Here is a 21,596-nt window from a genome sequence, read left to right as displayed (position 1 = left end):
TGCTGGAGAGTTTTCCGTTCCCTCGCTATCGTTAGTCAGTGGGGCTTTTGGTTATAAGGGGCCAATTGAAAGTAATGTCTTTGATTTTTCTTTGTTTTCAAAGAATGTCACCTTTGTTTAGTGCCACTGGTAAGCAGTGTTGCAGCATGTGGGAATGCTGATTGGGTGAAAAAGAGCCATGATAGTCAACGTGCAGGTCCCATTTGGATAAATAGCTTAGGTTTTTGCATGTCTTCAAACTAGAAACAAATATAATCTGCCTGACCTCCAACAGCATTGACATGCCTAATAGAACTTTCTCTGTTTACCTGCATGATGGAATTTTTTGCTACTATGCCGTATTGTGATTTGGGAAGTTCTCTGGTTTCTGAATCTGAGGTGGTGGTCATTCCACTACAATGATCAAAATGCATCTTGCCCATATTGAGCCATACAAGCCTGATCCTGAAGGGTGCCTTAGATTCATTTATAGGTTAAATAGGAATAATTCATAATAATAAGGGCTTCAGTTATGTATGATTTTCATGGACTAGAGGTGGGCAAGTTGCCCGAGGTGCAGTTCCGGTCCCTGGTTTTCCGGTACTCAGTCTTGAGCCACTTAATCTGGTCCCTACATTGGTCACTGAACCAGTTAATTTATAACCCAGCCAGCTTCTGAGAGGTATAGAGAGGACAAAGGAAGTTGACCCATAGGACTGTGGGATACTTTTGGTAGACTCCCAGGACCTGCGTTGGAGGGGGCTGCATTTACAGTGTAAAGTAATAGGGCTCGAATATTGGATATTGACTGGCTTGACTCTGGCTCAAATCCTCCACCCCCACAGGGTCCGAGCCAGAGTCAGAGATATGTATGTGGATGGAATGGGAATTTGGGCTCAAGTCTGAGTCTGAGCCCAGGTTTGCATTTCAGTTTCTGCATTCCCCTAAGGGTATGTCTACACTGCAATTAAATGCCCACAGCTAGGCCTGTCAGCTGACTCAGGCTACGGGGCTGTTTAAGTGCAGTGTAGATATTCGGGCTCAGGCTGGAGCCCGTGCTCTGGAACCCTCTGCCCTCATGGGGTTCTAGAGCCCGGCTGAAGTCTGAGCCTGAACATCTGTAGCCCGAGACCTGCGAGACTGAATCAGCTGACATGAGCCACTTGCAGGTGGTTAGTTGCAGTGTAGACATACCCTCACAGGTTTATGTTTGGTTTGGTTATAATAACATAAAAGCATGTTTTTATTCTAACAATTGTCATTACTCACTTCAAAGATAAGTGGGTGTTGCGTCTGCATCGCGTCCACCCTGATGGAGGAACTCCGCCAGCCCAAAGCATTAATCATTTCTGCTTCATTTTCTGGACTGAACACTAGATGAGTGAGTTTATATAATGGAGTCCCTGATAACATGGCCGCAAGTGTTTTAATATGCTGAATAACCAAAGTCTGAGGACTTCAAAGGACAGGAGTCGATGAAATGGTTCTCGAGTGTTTCCACAGTTGCCCTCCCCTGAAGTAGTGAAAATCCCGTTTTGAAGTGCTTAACCCAATGTTCAGATCTGACCTGACTGAAAATCCTGGAATATCACAACTCTTGGTGTGTGGTGGTTTAGGTGACAACTTGAGGATACTCCCTGTGTCTGAGGTAATAACTTCTCCTGGTTCTAAATACATTCCAATACTGAGCCCTCAGTACTGTGTTACGATAGAGTTTCTCAACAGAAGGGTCACAAACAGTGGTCACAGCCACCCAAGGGTGCTGGAACAATTTCTATAGTGGGGATGCTGAAAGCCATTCAACCAAACTGTAAATCCTGCATATGATGGAAACCACTTCAAACCAGGGGGTGCGACAGCAGCCCCAACACCTGTAGTTCCAGCACCTATGCAGCCACCTTGCTCTCCCCCTGTTACCAGATGGGGTCGGGGTGTGGGTGTGTGTGTGGGTTTGGGAGAGGAGTACTGGATAAGGGTTGGGAACCGCTGTGCTAAGTGTTTGACGGGTAAGGAGATTGGTCCCTTACTGGGTGCCCTTGACACCCTTCAGTATTACTGGAGAGGATGTTGTGCTGTGCTGCAGCTCTGACCTTGAGAAGGAATTCTGGCTTAGCTACCATTACTTCAGGGGGCTCCTGAGCAGCCCACGCTGGCACAGCCCTTGGAGAGGGTTCAGCATTCTCTCCTGCTCCCCTTGCCTGCCCAGCTAGCTGGCTAGTTCAGGGTGAATAGGGCCATGACCTTTTTGGGCAGTTAATGCCTATAGGGGCCCTAGGAAGGAGCAGGGTTGGCAGCACTCCCAAGCCACGCTGTGGCTGGCCCCTGTCTGGGGAGAAGGTGGGGCTGAAGAGTGGCTCATTGCACCCTCCCTCACCTTGCCCACTCACATAGTGACCTGCCTACGGTTGCATTATACTAATGTGAGCTCTTTCTTCTCTCACCCCCGCATCTTTTGACACCCGTACCGCATAGGAAGGATTAGGCCCCACTCCCACAGTAACTTTTTAAATTTTTTGCATTGTTCATTTTTAAAGCTCCTGCTCCTCCCTTTCTCCCCCTTGCCTAGAGGGGAGTTGAAAGTGGAGGGAAACTCCCAAAAAAATGAAGGAATGATTTTTAAAAATGCAGGTCTTCAGCCACGACTAGGCTAAATATGGACATTCCCTGGCAGCTCCTCACCGCCTCCTTGCAGATCAGTGAAAGTGAGTCACGCTCACTAGGCTGATCAAAGTGCTTGTCCTTTCAGCACCAGCTGTCGGATTTCCTAAATCAGCATTACTGCTGAAGCCCTCCAAGTAATCCAAGTGTAGGCAAGGGGTTACAAACACAAGGAAGCAGCCAGATTGTGCAAGAGATTTGGGAAGGCCTGTGACCTTATTTGAGAACACTTTCTCTGCTTGCAGTCTTTTTCTTCCCGGTCTCTCCTGTGGCTATCCTCTTACAAGGTCCATCCTTCTGCCGCTGACGTCAGTAGGAGTTCGCCATCGCTTTCGATAGGAGCAGGAACAGGCTTAGTCGGAAAACTCTTTACTTCTGCTTTGCTCTGCCCCGTTTGTTCGTAGCAAAATAAAAGGCCACACACCCTGGCATGCATTTTTCAAAAGTGCTGAGCACCCTCAATTCCAGTTGAAGTAACTGGGAGCTGCAGGTGCTCAGCATTGCTGAGAATCAGGCCCTATCTGCATCACATGTATTTCACGTTCTCTGCAGTGGCAACAGGATTGGGTAACAGATATAGAATTATATCTTGCAAGAGGCTGAGCACCTTCTGAATGGTACTGAACATCTTTAACCGCTGCTGGCTTCACTGGGAACTAAGGCTGCTCAGTGCCTCCTGGAGAAACTCATCATCTTGTAGGAATGGAAACTTGGCTTTATTAATATACAGGGAGTTACACTTGTAAAGAGCCAATGCAAAATGACCTTTTCTGAATCAGTTTGAAAACTCTGCCATGAATTTACAACAAGGATCTGACCATAAACTATTGATATGAGTGATAAATGCAATGGGAAATAATTTAGACTTGGTTAATAAAACAGTATTAAAGGCAAGCTGCCAAATTCTGTGTAGTTTAGGTCTTACATTATACATACTTTGAAAGTTGCATGGTCTGTCACTAGTACATCCTGACCTGATTGATTCACGTTTATTTTTTCAGTATTGGTCACTGTGACTCTGAATAACTTTCTAAAATTGCAAACTCATACTGAAAGTCCCACACACAAAGGTGTGCTCAGATGTTCCCTGCTCCAAGGAACATTCATTTATGGGGAACCTACAATACATGCAGTATTTTGTTAATAGTCTGATACAGAGTTGCAGGGGTTGTGTTTTAAATTATTTGCTAAATTGCTAACAATGTGCTTGGTGCTGTACAAGATGCATGGGTGACAGTGCTGCTAAGCTATGCAAAGCAAAAGTCAGCGTCCCTGTAATATTTTAGTTCATCTGTGAATTAATTAAATGTTCTGTCTTTACAGCAATTAGTGTGGGAAATCTCTGCCATTCTTTGTTATCTATGATATGCTGATTTTCTTTCCTTTGTTCCTGCTGCAGGGAAAGCTGTTTCTCCCCAATCAGTCCAGAAGCATGTCCCCTCGTGCAGTCCTTTATCTGCCCCAACAGAGCCTTTGTACTTGATGGTCATGTGCAGTTGAAGACGGGCCTTCAGACCCAGGAACGGCACCTTTTCCTCTTCACAGACATCCTTGTTGTTGCCAAGTCCAAGTAAGTATCATTCCTAAGGGAATACTCTTGCAGAGCAGCATCCCTCCTCAGTGCAGCATCCCGTGAATTTCCCTAATTGCTATCTTCAGTAGTGAATCTTCCCTGGATTTCATGAGAGCTTCTTAGTCTGCCAATGGGAGTTGAGCTCCTAACTCCCTTAAGTTCTTTTGTACACTCACAAATCAGTCAATCAATCCAGACGAGAGTATGGTAAAGGAATCATGAACATGTATGTTAATTCAATGTGGGTGGGTATTTTAGAAGTGGTGTCTTAAGGTGAGCGTGGGAATATTGTGTAGTGGATAGAGTGGGCGTTAAGCATCTTGAGTTCCATTCCCAGCTCTGTCTGTAGCCGGCTGTCCAAACGCTGACAAGTCATTTAAGCGTTTTGGATCTCAGTTAATTCATTTGAGAAATGTGTATAATACCACTACCTACATCACATGGTGTTAAAGATTTAATACATGTCTGGGAAGTCATTTGATATCCTCAAACGATTAACATTTCTATGGAAAATTTAATATTATGGTATTACAGTGAGCATTTCTGTCCTCTTTGAATTATCTTCCATATACTGTTTCTGGTGCAGCAAAGTAGAAGGTGGTAGTATTGAGGAGTCTGGGTAGCTGTTCATGTGTAATCAGGCTTGTTGTTGAGCTCAGATTATTCACTCTACCATTCACAATTAAATCAAATTTACAAGATGGATCTAGCATGCTAGCCTCTTGCAGCAGTTGTGGTTTAAGGCAAATCTTGAGTGTGCTTTTACTTGTTTATGCATTAAGGAAAAATAGGGTCCCACTGTGCTGGGTTCTGCATAAGCAGTGTACTAACTCATGTATGGAGTAACTTACTCCATGTGTATTTATTATTTTTAGTAGATTTGTATTACCATAGTGCCTACATGGCCTCTAGGAAATGGTAGCTGAATACACAGCACTTAATTTAACATGGAGGAAAGTCTAAAATTTCTGAAGGAGTTGAAAAAATGTGTGTTTTTCTATGTGTGAATTTGATACAAGTTAAACCAGCTCAAAGTAATTTAGGGTTTAAAGAGGAATAAATGGAGTGAGACTCTGGTAATAAGAAAATGATCCTCCTTTTCTACTGGTTGTTAAAGATAGTAATAAGAACAGTATTTTGAATATTACTTGGTGTGTCTTGACGTACCAATTGGGATATGATCTCTCAAGCTGTTCTATCAGCAATTAATATTTGAATCCTCTATCGCAAATGGGCACTATTTAAACACTCAGCAGCTGCCAAAAGTTATCATGCAGTATTATCTGAGATACTGTAGTTATTTCCTATTCTAAGTAGTATATAGGGGAAACCTGGGGTGTATCATGTACCAACATATGTTGATAAATGTTGACTTCTTAACGTCTGATGTGAACTTAAGACTGTGTGGTGCGCCAGAGTAAAATTTGAACTGAAATGAGGATCCTGTTGAATTTGACTCAGCTACAAAATTATTTCCCAAAAATGGCTAATCTGTAATATTCTTCTGTGTTAAGTACTTGCCTAGTTTTGGGGGCTGCATGTGTCTAAGACAGCAAACTACAGTCCATGGGCCACATCCAGCCCATGGGACCGTCCTGCCCGGCCCCTGAGCTCTCGGCCGGGGAGGCTACTCCGCCCCCTCCCTTGCTATTCTCCCTCCTCCACAGCTATGCCGCCGCACTGACAACACTCTGGCTCGCCGCTCCTGTTGGGCAAAGTGGCTGGCTCTGGCAGGGTAAGGGGGTGGGGAGCGGGGGGTTGGATAAGGGGCAGGGGGTCCCGAGGGACAGACAGGGGACAGGGAGCAGGGGGCGGTTGGATGGGGTGGAGATTCTGGGGGGGGCGATCAGGGGATGGGGAGTAGGGGGGGCGGTTAGGGGCAGGGGTCCTGGGAGGGGGCGGTCGGGGTCAAGGAGCAGGGGGGGTTGGATGGGTCGGGGGTTCTGAGGGGTGTGTAAAGTGGGAAGGGGTGGATGGGGGCAGGGGCCACGCTGTTTGGGGAGGCACAGCCTTCCCTACCCGGCCCTCCATACAGTTGCGCAACGCTGATGTGGCCCTCAGGCCAAAAAGTTTGCCTATCCCTGGTCTAAGAGAAGGCTTTATCTTTCTTTGGACAAGTGTTCATACTCCCCATCATGCTCCCCTTCATATTTATGTTGAGTAGAACCTTCCTTACATTTTGCATAATATGTCCTGCTCAAAGTGACTAAGAATGGCAGTATTAAGAACTTTAGGGTTATTTGTTGGTTTGTGTCCGCTTTTATGCAAAGCATTGATTTAAGCAACTTGTTCCCTACCTTTTACTCATTTCCCCCTTCTCCCGCCCCTTTGTCCCCCAAGCCTCCGATTCTATAGAATCTGAGCACAGGATTTTGTATATAAAGGAGGGAGAGGTTTAAGGAACAGAAAATACTGCTTCGCTTCACTACGTGATATGTGGTCCTCTTTGAATCTAGGCACATACTTTCTCTATGGAGCTGGTCTGGAAGTAGAAGGCTCCCTGTGTCACAAAGACAAATCACTATCTTATTCTGTTTCCTATCACTCATGCAGAACTAGCTCTCTCACTAGTATGACTCCAGCTTGGTTTTCTCATATCCCAGAGCACTTGCATAACAGACCTTGCATTCAAGGTGTGTGTGAGAGGGAAGGAGTTGAGGAGAGAAAGCATTGGTGAGAGACCTGGGAAAGGTGAAAGAAAGAGACTGGGAACATCCAGATAAGGAGGCTGTGTGTTTCCTGTGCCTGTAATAAAGGATTAGGAGCCAGGAATACCCTAGTTTCTAACAGAGCCACTGATTTATTTTTATCACCTTGGATGAGGTAATTTGAGCTCTTTGTGTCTCATTTAACCCACATATAAGATTGGGTACAATGCAAAATTTGATTCTGTGAATAAACTGTCCTGGCTCTTACGTAAGGAAAAAATCCAAGCTTTATGGTGAGTTGTTGTTTTTTTTTTTTTAAACCCAGACAATCAAGTTATATTTACCGCCTCTCAAGAAAATTGAGATAATTTTGAGGCAATTTTCTTCTGCTGAGCACCAAGTTGCTCAATCTGGACTGGAGGTAAAGAGACTAGTTGATGCCCAGTATGTAATGGATGCCTCGCTCAGCAGGGAAAAGCAATTGAATGGCTTGTTGGCATTGTGGATAAAACTCAGTTTTTTAGAATGTGTACATATCAAGATGGAAAGCATTTGTTGTGTTTATGTAACACAATGCCACCAAAACCCCGTGCACACTCTGAATACAGAAGGCATCCTATTTCGCAACCATCAGACAACATCCTGTATTTCAACCAAAGGTTGGAATTTCACTGACTGTGATCCCACCAGCAGTCACTCTTCCTGCTGACGGCTTTTGATGCCACACAGAAGAATCAGATCCCTCTTTAGGCTGACCCAGTTTTATGCAAGAGCTGCAGTCTCAGATAGATAGTAATCCACTTATCAAGTGAGGCAAACTCCACAGCAACAATATCCAGGCAATACTTTACAGAGCTACAAAGTCAGCTTGTTAAAAGCAAAATAACTCTGAGAGGGCCACACAAGGGTCCCTTTCAGCTACTTTCACTATCGCCAAAGTGGAATATCAAAGCCTTAAACTTAGTCCATAATTGTGCTATCTAGTGTGACCAGATATCCTGATTTTATAGGGACAATCCCGATATTTGGGGCTTTGTCTTATATAAGCACCTATTACCCCTGACCCCCGTCCCGATTTTTCACTCTTGCTGTCTGGTCACCCTAGCTATATCTTTGGGCACACACAAATGCTCCTGTTCTGCTGCAGCCACATGAGGATTTAAGCCATGTTTACTCACTGTTGGTCAGCTGTAACTCCACAGCTGATAGTTTACAGGTGTTTCTCCTCTGCCAGCCTTGTGAAAGGAGAACGTATGAGAATCCAGATATATTGAGACGAGGGGGAAAAGAGAATACGCTAGTTAGCTGATTGAAAGATCCGTGATCTCCAAACTAACGTTTCTAGGTGCATTGTGTTGGTAGTGAGTTCCTTACCTTACACATTTGTTGCCATGTGCCAACAGCTACAGATATTTTAATGCAGTTTGTGTCTTTCTGTTTTTAACAAAAATTTCTAATGATTGCTCACAGGTGTGTTGGATGGGAATGTAGAGATAGAAGATTCTCCCTCAACACACACATTTGGTTACTGTTCTGAAGTCTGGTTGCTTTGGGGGAAATTAGTAGGAGGGTAAATAAATGGAATGATGATAGCAATTTCCCAATGGATCCATTAACATTTTTGTCAGAAGTACCTATTAAGGAGATTAACTAACCTAGTGAGAAGTTAATCTTCCATCTGTTAATAGCAGCAAGGTACTGAATTGGCATTTACTGAAAGCAAAAGGAACTAGATTTGCCACGCTGGTATGAGATGGTGTACCTGCACATTCATGTAGGGCCCAGTTGTGCACCATCTAAAGTCAGCAGTTTTGCTTCGCTAGGAGCAGGATGGTGTCCTATATCCGCAATGTAAAAACAAGCATATTTTGGAATGTCAATTTATGTTCTTGAAAAGAAAATCAATCTCTCCTTATGCCAGTCAGTCTCTTCCCTCCCCATTGGTTAATATTAAGTTTTGATGATAGTTGATTCTGAACTGACCAGAAAACTGATATTTGGCAAGAGTCTCACAACTGGGTGCCTAAAGTTAGGCTCTAATGACAGTATTTAAGCACTTAAATAAGTGGCGTAATGTTCAAAAGTGCTCACCTCTCTCTGACTGCAGAAAGGACCTGGCAGATGGGGATGAAAATGCGGGGGAGGGCTGCCTGTGAATGCGGGGACAAAGGGATAGGAGGGGGAGAGAGGAGAATTACTGAGATTCAGTGGGTGGGGAGCCAGCTCCAGTCTGGGAAGGAGGGTCCGGGGGATTCCTACCTGCTCTACAGTCCAATCCTGGGGGCTGCAATGGTGGGCACCACTCTTGTGTCCGATTTTACACAGAGGTGGAGCCCGCACAGTATTTCCATTGCAAAGGCACCAGAGCTCCCTGGTTCCACTGGCCCATGGATGACGTAACACTTCTCTGGCTCTGTTGACTTTAATGGGAGCGACTTAATGTTCAGCATGTCTGAAAACCAGGCCACTTACTCAGGTACCTAAATATGGATAATAGTTGACAACTCTGGCTAACCCAGGCAGATGGTGGGGAATTTACACCATGGACTCCACTCCACCAATTCTGGTCAGTAAAGCATCTCTGTGTTGTGTGAGCCCCTGCCAACATTCACGCTTGGTTTTGTGGGGATCCAGCATTGTGTGTTGTAAATGTTGAGAGAGTAACATACTAGGCAAAGTTTGCACTTTACCAGAAAATGGAAAAGGAAAGACTGGACCAAAAAATGAATTCCTGATGTAGCGCTGCAGGTGTCACTGGAGTTACACCAGAGAGAACTTTATTTTATTAGATCTTATGCTTAGTCCGTTAGACTTCACTCCGACACTTGTATTTGTAAATTTTTAAACAGTTCAGTCCAAGGTCACACTATGCACAATTACTCAATATTTTTGACAGTAGCTCTTACTTGCTCTGTAAAAAAAAAAATCCAATCATTTTATGAGCAAATAGAATCAAGTATTACAGATTTAAGAAAGGTCAGATGCACAGTGGGTTACGAATCTTTATGGCAGAATAAAAATAAAGATATGATTTTAATATGTAACTTCAAAATATTCTACAGACATTCTACTTCTTTATGTTAGTGGCTGTAGAGATATGCATGCAGGATCCTTTTTACATTCATCTGTGGATATTCACATTAATGCCGGGTCATCTGTGGTGCAGTATCCAGCTGTCGCGGTTTTCAGAATTTAAACTGAAGACATCAGAAATCAGAGCAGTGTGAATTGAGCACAATCCTTGTAAACCCATGAGGTTCAAGTCCTGTTCCATTTCAGACTTAAATAGTTCAATCTGACCTAAATTAAATACCTTGTAAATGAGACTAACCCTGAAGAAGGTATTCCAGATCCTCCACAGTTCTAAAACTGGTTTCAGAGTAACAGCTGTGTTAGTCTGTATTCGCAAAAAGAAAAGGAGTACTTGTGGCACCTTAGAGACTAACCAATTTATTTGAGCATAAGCTTTCGTGAGCTACAGCTCACTTCATCGGATGCATACTGTGGAAAGTGTAGAAGATCTTATTATATACACACAAAGCATGAAAAAATACCTCGTCCCACCCCACTCTCCTGCTGGTAATAGCTTATCTAAAGTGACCACTCTCCTTATGATGTGTATGATAATCAAGTTGGGCCATTTCCAACACAAATCCAGGTTTTCTCACCCCCTCCCCCCCCCACACACAAACTCACTCTCCTGCTGGTAATAGCTTATCCAAAGTGACCACTCTCCTTACAATACGTTTATTTAGTGTATGTATTTATAGAGCACTAATCACCATAGTATCTATGCACCATCCCCATTCACCTTCACCATGGTGAGCTGAGATCATGTACTCTTGTTTGCAGTGCTTGGCTTAAAACATCCTGGTGGCAGGCAGGGCAAATTCTGGGAAGGGCCCTCATCTCTTGAAATCTCTTTCCCTGCTTGTCCAGAAGAGGTGGCGTTGGACTTTGTAAACCCATCTGTTAACTCGGCCTTTTGCCTGTGGGGTGGTGGTGATTACAGTGCTTGCTTGTAGTGACTGTGGGTTATATCTATAGAGTTGAGTTTGCTGATATCAGCTAATTTTTTATGCTTTTAATAATTTCGATATAGTGCAGGGCTAGGACAGCCAAGAGACATCTGCTTGTGGAATGGAAAGTAAATTGTATTTATCTATAAGCAGAGAAGCCCAATAAAAGATTGTATTTCTCTAACTGAAGAAGTATAGTCTCTCCATTAGCTCTGATGGAAGTTACACGTCAGCAACACCGTATTTAATAAGTTGGGTTTCTCTGTTTTCGTGTGTCTCATAGCTGGCATTTCTGCCAACAGGTCACCATCTCATTTCAAACTAAAGAGCCAAGTGCGTCTCTGTGAGATGTGGACGGCATCCTGCATGGAAGAGGTCTATGAGGGCAGCACTAACCCGGAAAGGTCCTTCGTTATAGGCTGGCCCACCACCAACTGTGTTGCTAATTTTAGGTAGGAATTGAAATGTGTATTTCCTGCTTTATTAAATTTAGGTAGGTTAGTAATGTAATAAAAATATTACAACTGACGTATTGTCTATGCACAGGCCTGGAAGTCAGGATCTCCATAGCTCCGACATAGATTCCCTCTGTTGCCTTGAGACAAGTCAGCTAACCTCTTTGCCTCAGTTTCCAGATCTCAAAAAGAGTGGCAGTGGTACTTACCTAGCTCTTATGGGTGCGGAGAAAATTGAAGATTTGGCAAAGTGCTGTATGATTTGTGTTGTGTACGTGCTTGGTGTTAACTGTCTGTCTTGGTTTTTAAAATACATTTCTGTAAATACCTTGACTACTTAGTAATTATTGAACAGGCACAGCCAGGCTGTGTCAGCCCTTTCCAGGGGTCAAAGAGTCTATCATATGCACCTGCGAAGGGGCGGAGTTTGCATTGAGTGCAAGCAAGAATCATTCAGTAATATGTTGACCCAGTTCCCTTTTTTTAAACTCTGCCAGAGAAAATAAGTTCAAAATTCCTCCTAAAACAGAAACGCTGAATATTAACAGGCATGAGCATTTAAATCTGCTTCTGCACAGTTTTCGTTGTGAGGGCACACTAGGGCCATTAAGGCAGTTTTGGCCATTAGGTCAATTTTAGTCTCTGCAGAAAGGCCAACGGAGGGGATCTTTGCCCAATAAATCTATGTTGCCCAGCTAAGATAATTGGGCTGAGTACTGGAAACTGGATTTTTCCCCTTAATGGAGAGCAAGAGATGAGACCTGTAGTTCTGTTTTTATATCACATTGTCTGTAACCCAAGAGACTGTTCTGCATAAACTGTTCTCTGTAGTACTGACTGTTTTTTTTTTTAACAGAATAGGTCTGAAACAAAGCTGAAATTTCGATTTAATTAAACTCTTGCCAATAAAAATGAGCTTTGATTTAGAGACAGTAGCCTATCCTTTAAAGCTAGAAGGAAATAGTCTGGTGTGACAGTGACAGCCTAGTCAAAAGGGAGTCCTAGATTGTATGTAAGTGGAGTGATTTCATGTCCAGTGGTAAATAGGAGATCTGAAGAGTTTTATACAAGTCACTAAGTAGAGATAAGTTACAAGAGAATCTGCCACGCAATGAAACCAAAACCAAAGTTCAAATGTTTATCAAGTGTTTATTCCTGAAGGAGGAAAATTGACCAGGGATTATAGTTCCCTAAATAGCAACCTCAAAAATTTGGAGAACTGATTTTCAAAAGCAGCAGTGGGAAAAATCTTTTCTTCATCGAGGGCAGGATTTAGATCAAGAAAGTTTGAAGTAAAATTAGGTTAGGCTCCTTATTACTGTAATTATCCTAATAAAAGAACAATCATACATATAACTGGATAGCTTAGTACACTTCAAAGTGTATGGGTGAGATAAAAGTTAAAAAATCTTGTTTAAAATGGGTCCTCAGTCCTCACTGGGGCCTTTTAAGTACTAACCTACTGTAAACAATTAATAAGACAAAGCAACAGAATGGGAGGAGCTTCACCAATCTTTATACCAGCAATACCCTTAAACTCAGGAATCAAACACCTATGTGTAAAGTTATCCTGTTTTTTGTTTGCATTTTAGCAGCCTGTAGCTTAGGAGCCTAACTTTGTTTCCATTGACTTCATTGGCAAACTTTAACTTCTGTGGTGAAAAATTGAACGCTAGGACTTTACCCCAATACAGATCATATTTTTTCAATTTGCAAGGAAGCAGGCTTTCACTGAAAGTTGCAAATCATGTCAGAAGTTGTCAAGGACTCCCCTTAGACAGTTGCCCCATGGTGTAGGTTCGCTTCAGGTTTACAGAAAACAAATTAACACTGAACTCAAAATAGCCACCTGGGCATTAAAGACTATTATTTGTTGTGGACTTTCACAGAGATCCAGAGCAAATGCTGTCAAGGTTAGACGCCTGACTGGTTACTTGGGTTAGGGCAGAGAGAGAGAGTGAGCCTTTCCTGTCTTGGCTTCACCCAGAACTGGTCCCTAGTAGAAGTAACCAGTCCTTTTAATCTGGTCTGCTTGGCCCTGATTGGCCTCTACCTTCTCCTGGCTCTTCTAGGCACCAGAGGACCAACTCTGTGTGGTTCTCTCTTGGCAACCTCTGGAGCTCTGAACTCACTGCTCTCCCCTTCCAACAGGACAACTCCTTAGGACAGGGGCCAGCTCTAGGGGTCAGTAAGAGCCTGGTCACTCTGCCACAACAGTTCTTTAACAGTTGCTTGTTGTTCGTGGATATGCCAGTGAATCTCTATGCTCGTCCATCTTGGTTCTTATTGGTTTTACTTTGGCACTTGCATGCTGGCTGACTTCTATATTTGTCACTGTTTTGTAATCCTTGCAGTTCCCCAGAGCAGAAGGAAAAGTGGCTCTCTTCCTTGCAAAGGTACTTTTATTTTCCTACTTTTATAATAATCATAGAAGAGATGGAAAAGACTCATTCACTCATCAAAACTATCTGTTGCTAATGCAGGATTGTTCCCTATAGTGGACTTTCCAGTAAGAATGGGCAAAATCCATGCTAGTTTTGGTTTTTCCAAACCTAATCAGTCAAGGGGGATTTTGGGGAAGGCTTGAGTACATGGATCTGGTTCTGTCCCATTTCAAATAGAGATGAGCAGAAACTTCATTGGCTGGGATTTTGTATTCCAAGTCAAAGTTCTAGGAGTTCAGATCTGCGTCTGTTTGTCTGGCTCCCCAGAGTTCATGGGTTAGGGGTGGATCAATCATTCTTACTTGGAATTATTTCGACTTCCCACTTGTTTTGTCCAGTTGTTTTAAATGTTCTAAGCAATGGGGCTTCAACCAGCTCCCTTAGGAGACTATTTTACAGCCTAATGCATCTTGGTGATGGGAAGTTTCTTCTGGTATTTGGCATAAATTTACCCATTCTTAATTTCATCCCATTCCCCTTAGTGATGTCACCCTGTATCGTCCTCAAATACAGCTCCTCTCCTTCCTTGCTATTTGTGCACCCTATTTATCCTTTGGCAATTGTCAATGGTCCCAGGTCGACACTGGATTATCCCATAATGATGACGATTTAATGTACCAGTCACTGGGTTTATCCTCACTTGTTAGGGTAGTTTCCTCCCTTTGAGCTGGATCTCTCCCTCCAACAGCAAAACCCATGAGAGAAAGAAAGCTGCACAAAGGAGTCCCCTGTGAGGATTGTCCTGACCGGTTGGAAATAGACCACAGGTCCCACCAGTGCCATTGGAGTGGAGGTCATGTACCACTGTATGGCTGGCTCTATGCCACCAGCTGCTCTGGCCCTGGTCCCTGGCAGTGAGGCTCCAGTGGGGGCTGTGTTACCAGGACCTCTTCTACCCACAGATGATCCCCAGGACCCTCCTAGGGGGGATCCCTGCCACGGAGGGGGCTTTGCGGAAAAGGTAGTGCAGCCCTGGGATGCGTATTTTTCTATGGGGGAATCTCCATCAGGTGGAGGAGTGGTATTCCCAGATCTATGGGGCACCCTCCAAATAATCTGGGGCAAGGAGAGGGCAGTGGTGTGGAAATGACCGAGACCCCACTTCTGTCCAGAAGAGAGGGAGACCCATGTGTGGACGGATTTCCTTCGTATGCAAATCTGAGGGAAATGATTGGGCCCTTTACTACCAGAAGGATGCTTTTTATTTTGGTGGGCTGCCCAAAAAGCAAACCATTGTGAAAGCAGCATCCATTTAAGTTTAAGCATTTAAGTTTCAGAGGGGCTTTAAACCTTGCTTGTCTATTGCTTATACTGGTTTCCACCACCTATCAGCTTTATTCATGCAAAAGTGTAATATTTTATTGGAAACCCTGGTCAGCATCCAAATGGAATATTATTCTAACAACATAGATGCATCATTTCCCCCTAAGAGCTTTGTGCATATGATAACCTTGCAATCAACTCTCTTCTTTATACAGTATTATTTGGGTTACTAAATCAAAATATTACCAATTTTGTTAATAACAATGAAAATGGTGTGGTCTTTGCTTGTTTTGTTAGTCGAATCAAAGAAGAAAAAGAAAAAGACTATCCCAAGAGCATTCCGCTGAAGATCATTGCGAAGGATGTTGGCAATTGTGCATATGTAAGTGTTCCTGTGCTGAAAAAGGGGATTAAGATTTAATTGGAAAAGACCTGAGTGGTGCTGAGCACCCATAATTCCAAATGACATCAGTGGGAGTTTAGGGCCCCAGCCCCGCTCAGGATCCAGCCCACTATAACAAATAGGGCCATGGTGAATAATGAGCTGAACATGAGCTCCCCCTGTGATGCTGTGGCCAAAAGGAGTAATGTGATCTTTGGATGAATAAACAGGAGAATCATTTTACCTTTATATGTGGCATGGATGCATCCGTGTCTAGAATTCTGTCCCCAGTTCTGGTGCCCACAATTCAAAAAGGATGTTGATAAATTGGAGAGGGTGCAGAGAACAGAACAGCCACAAGAATGATTAAAGGATTGGAGCGTAAGAACGGCCATATTGGGTCAGATCAATGGTCCATCTAGCCCAGTATCCTGGCTAGATCCCAGTATCAGTGGCCAATGCCAGATGCTTCACAGGGAATGAACAGAACAGGTAATCATTGAGAGATCAATCCCCTGTCATTCACTCCCAGCTTCTGGCAAACAGAAGCTAGGAACACTGAGAGCATGGGATTGCGTCCCTGACCATCCTGGCTAATGGCCATTGATGGACCTATCCTCCATGAACTTATCTAATTCTTTTTTGAACCCTGTTGTAGTTTTGGCCTTCACAACATCCCTTGGCAACAAGTTCCACAGGTTGACTGTGTGTTGTTTTGTTTGAAGCTGTTGCCTATTAATTTCATTGGTGACCCCTAGTTCTTGTGTTGTGTAAAGAAGTAAACAGCACTTCCTTATTCACTTCTATCATATCCCCCTTAGTCGTGTCTTTTCCAAGCTGAAAAGTCTGTCTTTTAATCTCTCCTTATATGGAAGCTGTTCCATACCCCCTAATCATTTTTGTTGCCCTTCTCCTGTACCATTTCCAATTCTAATATATTTTTTTAATGGGGTGACTAGATCAGCACATAGTATTCAAGATGTGGACATATCATTGATTTAAATAGAGGCATTATGATATTTTCTGTCTTATTATCTGTCCCTTTCCTAACATTCTGTTACCTTTTTTGACTGCTGCTGCACATTGAGTGGATGTTTTCAGAGAACTATCCACCGTGACTCTAAGATCTCTCTTGAGTGGTAACAGCTAATTTAGATCCCATAATTTTGTATGTATAGTTGGGATTGTTTTCCAGTGTGCATTACTTTGCATTTATTATGATTTTAAGGAAAACATGCCTTATAACAGGGTTTCTCAAACTTCATTGCACCATTGGTCCTGCTTTGAGCAGGGGGTTGGACTAGATGACCTTCTGGGGTCCCTTCCAACCCTGATATTCTATGATTCTATGATTCTATGCCCCCTTCCTGACAACAAAAAATAGTACATGACCCTGGGAAGGAGGACTGAAGCCTGAGCCCCACCGCCCAGGGTAGGCAGGCCAAAGCCCAAGCCCCGCCACTCTGGGGGGCACCAAAGCTTGAGGGCTTCCGCCCTGGGTGGTGGGGCTTGGACCTTGACTTCAGTCCCAGCCCCCAGCAAGTCTAATGCTAGCCCTTGTGACCCTATTGGGGTCCCAAACCACAGTTTGAGAACCATTGCCTTATAGCGATAGACTCAAGGAGGTCAGTCTATTTAGCTTAAAAAAGAGAAGGTTACAGGATGACGTGGGGAACAAATATTTAACGGGGTTTTCAGTCTAGCAGAGAAAGGTATAATGTGATCCAATGGCTGGAAGGTGAAGCTAGAGAAATTCAGACGGGAAATAAGGTGTACATTTTTAACAGTGAGGACAATTAACCATTGGAACAGTTTACCAAGAGTCATGGTGAATTTCCTCCATCAGTGACAAATCTTTAATCAAGATTGAATATTTTTCTGAAAGATGTGCTCTAGAAATTATTTTGGGGAAGTCCTATGGCCTGTGCTGTACAGGAGGTCAGACTAGATGATCACAGGGATCATCTTTCTAGCCCTGGAATCTATGAATCTGTGAAACATTTCCTCTCTATTCAAGACATGCAGTCATGTCTTAAAAATACTGTTCTGGAACAGAAACACTTTCATGGATCAAGTGCACATCTCAATAAGTAGAAAGCAAAGCTGGAGAGTCTACAGTTCAGAGCAATCCTTCTGAAGTAGTTTAGACGTTGGCCCCTTCAGAGACGCTCTGGTTTTACTCTCAGGTCTGATTTAGATACAAAGTTGTACTGATTCATCTGAAAGGGTGATTTTTGTACTGATTTAGTTAAACTGATATGACTTGATGCATGGACACTGTTAAATCAATTTAAATCTGGCTTCCATCAGCTTACCCATGGATCAGTGTTCATATCGCACTACCCGCCAGTATCCGGCCCAAGCCGGGAAAGCTAATGATTCAACCAGCGGGCCAAATTCGATGGTGAATCCTGGTCACATGCCACCTGAGGCACATAGCTCATATGCTAAGACCTGTATCAATACGTTTTCAGGAAAAAACTAAACTGATACAACAAATTTTAAATCAATATAAGAATGCCCACATTGGGGGTTGCACCATTTTAACTTGTTTTTACCCAATTTAAGTTGAACAAGTTCACTTTCTGTATGTAGACAAGCGTTCCAAGAAACACTAGCATCCATAGATCCGTCCATCCATCCTGTCTGTTTTTATCCTCTCCCCTCTAAATGCTGCTTTAAAAATCTGTGTTTTATGTTCAAGAGCCTAAAAGGCAGTTGCTGAGGCAATTTGTTTTTGTAGAAGTAAGTCCCTTAAGGAGACTTTTCTACCAGAAGAGGCAATCTGCAGTTGTTAGAATACTATACTGAATAAGTCCAGACATAAAGTATTCCCCCTTCCATGGGAAATCATTGAGAGCACAACAGCTAGAATTACTGGATCCCTAAACCCAATGTTAATAGTGATGCAAACAGTGGCAGTTTGGGTTGAAGGAAGTAAATCAAGCTGTGCTCAGATATTTCTGAAAAGGGGTCTATGAATCTTTTGTGTGTTCAGAGTGGGGCAATAGTTCAGAACCTTTCTGGCTAAAATTAGTTCATGAGCCAGAGTTGGGTGCCCGAGCCTGATCGTCCTGGAAATGAAATACAGCAATCTAGATATTATCAGTGATGAAGTAAAGGCATAGCAGATGAAAACTTCATAATCTAAATACGTCTTATGATGCTACGGTCTCTTGTGTACTAAAGGAGCTGGGGGTCCCAGGGAATTGTTTCATTTTGGGTGAGGAGGGACATGTAGCACAAAAATATTTTATTATATTCTAGCCCAAAGCAAAATGTATGCAAATGTGTTGACCTACTCCTAAGTGCCAGATGCCATTGCTTTGGGGAAATGTTAAATTTTTTATGGTCTGAGCATTCAGATACATCCTGAAGCAAATATACAGTATTCTCACTACTTTCCTTTGATTGCCATGGCAGCTTGTTACTATCAGGGGCTTAGACAGAAGGACATTCCAGATCTTTTATTTAAGGCAAAACGTCATGGGTTTGTTTTATCTGGAAATGTTGTGTCCAATTTAAAACTGATGTGCTGTATGTGTCAGCAGGGTCTAGCAAACTGATTCTGGGCAAGGAGTCAAGAGTTCAAATCCCAGGTTTGACACCTACTCTCGCTGTGACACTGGACCTCTGTGACTCTTTTCCCCCCATCTGTAAAATGGGGTCAGTAACACTTATCTACCTCTCAGGGGTATTGAGAATTAATTAGGTCATGCTTGTACAGTGTGTGTGTGAAATGTAGTGCTCTGGGTAAGGCTACATCTACTCTAGAAGTGTTAAAGCAGCACAGCTGCATCAGAGCCACTGTAGCACTTCTGGTAAAGACTCTCTAAGGCGACGGGAGAGAGCTCTCCGATCAGCTTAATTGCTCCATCCCCCATGAGAAGCGGTAGCTATGTTGGTGGAGAAGCTCTCCTGCCGACATAGCGCTGTCTACACCGGCCTGAGTGACGTAAGTTATACCGAAGTAAGTTCTAGTGCAGACAAGGTCTAAGTATTTTTTGCTGGGAGCTGGGTAAGAGGCAAGGGCATAACGATTGATTGCAATGGGCTGGAGGGAGGACTTGAAGATAAGATTAGAAACCATGTGTCAGGGTAACATAAAATATAAGACACGTCATGGAGGATGTTCCCCTCAAAAGGCAGGAATAATATTGATGTCCAGCAGTCAGTGATACTGGTGTTGCAATATCATTCAAGGAAGAACAGCTTCCAGGAAGCAGGACTTCCAGGAATGATTAAAATCAAAGCACAGCAGTGCATACAGAAGAGGGACTTCAAGGTGGTCAGAGTGCTCAGCTCATCCCCTGTGTCAAACCAATGTTCTCTTTCTATTCATTATACACATCGCTTCCTGAATAGGGATAGTATGTTTCATATTGTTTATCAGTAAGTTTGGAGTACGTTATGGAGGTAAAAATATGACTGGATTAGAGATTCCTGAGAGGAAGCATTTCTGCTATCAAACAGAATTTGGCTTTGATGCATATACATGGGAAGTGGGTGATGGATAGAGATGTCACTACTACTATCCTCTCTGGCTAGATGTGCAGTAGAAAAGTGAGTTATTAAATGTTAATACACTGACCATTTGTTCCATTGAACGCACTCACTTTATCCATTCTGAAGTGTTCCATTCTCTCCTTCTTATATCTATATGTCCGTGCATTAATGCACCTTTTATTTGTCTTGTGTAGAGGGAAAGTGCAGTTCTTAGCGGCTGATTCAGCTGTGTGTTTTAATGCAGGAGTCTCAACCATGAAATCATAACCAACCTGCCCTTCCCATATCGGTGTTTGGAAAGTGGGGCTGGGTCCAGGTATGGACAGGTCTGAGAGCTTGTTCTTATGCACAAAAAGTACATATTGTTTATTAGTGAACATCTTTACAGAGTATCTTGCACGGAGTGTTTTTTCAGCACTGTAATTTACTACTATTCTTGTACGAAGTCATTTGGAGGCTGTTCTTGGCAAACACTGTAGTCTAGAATGCCAATTTTCTTTTCCCTTTTTTTTCTCTCCACAGTCGAAAACGCTCACTGTAACCAATGCTGATACAGTGAATGATGTGATTCTCACAGCCCTGCAGCAGCTGGGGATTAATGTAAGTCCTTACAATCAGATTTGATGACTTTATTTATTTATTTATTTATTTATTTATTTATTTATTTATCATCAAATCTTTACTTTTTACCCAAATTGAAGACATTGACACCAATTACATCGGTTACCATAAGAGACCAGTGATTCTTAACTGCCTTGGAGGCACATATTAGTATAGTGCTTTTCATCTACAGATCACCAAATGCATTACAGGTATTGAGAGAGCCTCCCAACACCCCAATGAGATACATCCCGCATTTGTGGTAGTTATTAAATTTATTTTGCAGATGGGTGAAGTGAGGTGATCACAAGTTAAGAGCTCTATACAACTCCTGTTGAAGACTGAAATTCACCTTGGGAGTTGGCTCTGGCCTTATTGGCCTGATTTGTTTTCAAAGTTGGACGTGCACAATTACATTTGCAAATATGCGTGTACGGCTGTGTGCCTAAATCTCACATCCAAGTACTGCTCTTTGATATCTAAACTGGGTAGTTATCTGCATGTCCTCTTTGGTGTGGAATTGCATGTGTAACACCGACAGGTCCCGGTGGTTGGTGGGTGGGATTGAACCTGGGACCTCTGGAGCTAAATGCATGAGCCCCTACTGCATGAGCTAAACGCCAACTGGCTGTTAGCTAAGGTGGTAGAGCAGACTCATTAATCTCTCTCTAAGTGGTCTTGGTGCCACTAGATGGGACACAACACCACACCCAGTAGGTGTGTGGATTACATACTTCCCCTAGCTGAGGAAGCGCGTCCCAAGCTTCAGAGACTTCCCAGTTGAAATTCAAGACGAGCCCCCACTTGTAACGCCGACAGAGCCCAGTCATTGGTGGGCGAGATCGAACCTGGGACCGCTGAAGCTTAGTGCATGAGCCTTTACTGGATGAGCTAAAAGCCACATGGCCCTTAGCTAAGGCTGTATAGCAGACTCATTAATCTCTAAGTGGTCTCAATGCCATTAGATCAAATAGAGCACCACACCCAGGAGGTGTGTGGGTTACACATGCACCTACATCGGAAGTTTTTCCTTAATGACTTGTCCAAGACCACACAGTGAGCGTCAGGG

At 43.2% G+C, this 21,596-nt stretch overlaps 1 protein-coding gene across 2 annotated transcripts in view; it reads left to right on the top strand.

Annotated features, from left to right (window-relative positions):
• The window catches only part of ARHGAP20 (Rho GTPase activating protein 20), a 95,747-nt gene that overhangs the window by 39,764 nt on the left and 34,387 nt on the right, over positions 1-21,596 (top strand). For both annotated transcript variants that reach the window (XM_084613397.1, XM_084613396.1), the window contains exons 3-7: positions 4,037-4,207; positions 11,180-11,329; positions 13,687-13,728; positions 15,337-15,421; positions 20,450-20,527. In XM_084613397.1, coding sequence (XP_084469523.1) covers positions 4,037-4,207; positions 11,180-11,329; positions 13,687-13,728; positions 15,337-15,421; positions 20,450-20,527 — 526 coding nt within the window. The remainder of the gene's footprint in view (positions 1-4,036; positions 4,208-11,179; positions 11,330-13,686; positions 13,729-15,336; positions 15,422-20,449; positions 20,528-21,596) is intronic.

This window comes from Lepidochelys olivacea (genome assembly GCF_965140295.1).
Source record: "Lepidochelys olivacea isolate rLepOli2 genome assembly, chromosome: 1".
Taxonomy (NCBI): Eukaryota; Metazoa; Chordata; order Testudines; family Cheloniidae; genus Lepidochelys; species Lepidochelys olivacea.
The sequence above is the reverse complement of the archived record's forward strand: the minus strand, read 5'-3'. Positions and strand labels throughout refer to the sequence as shown.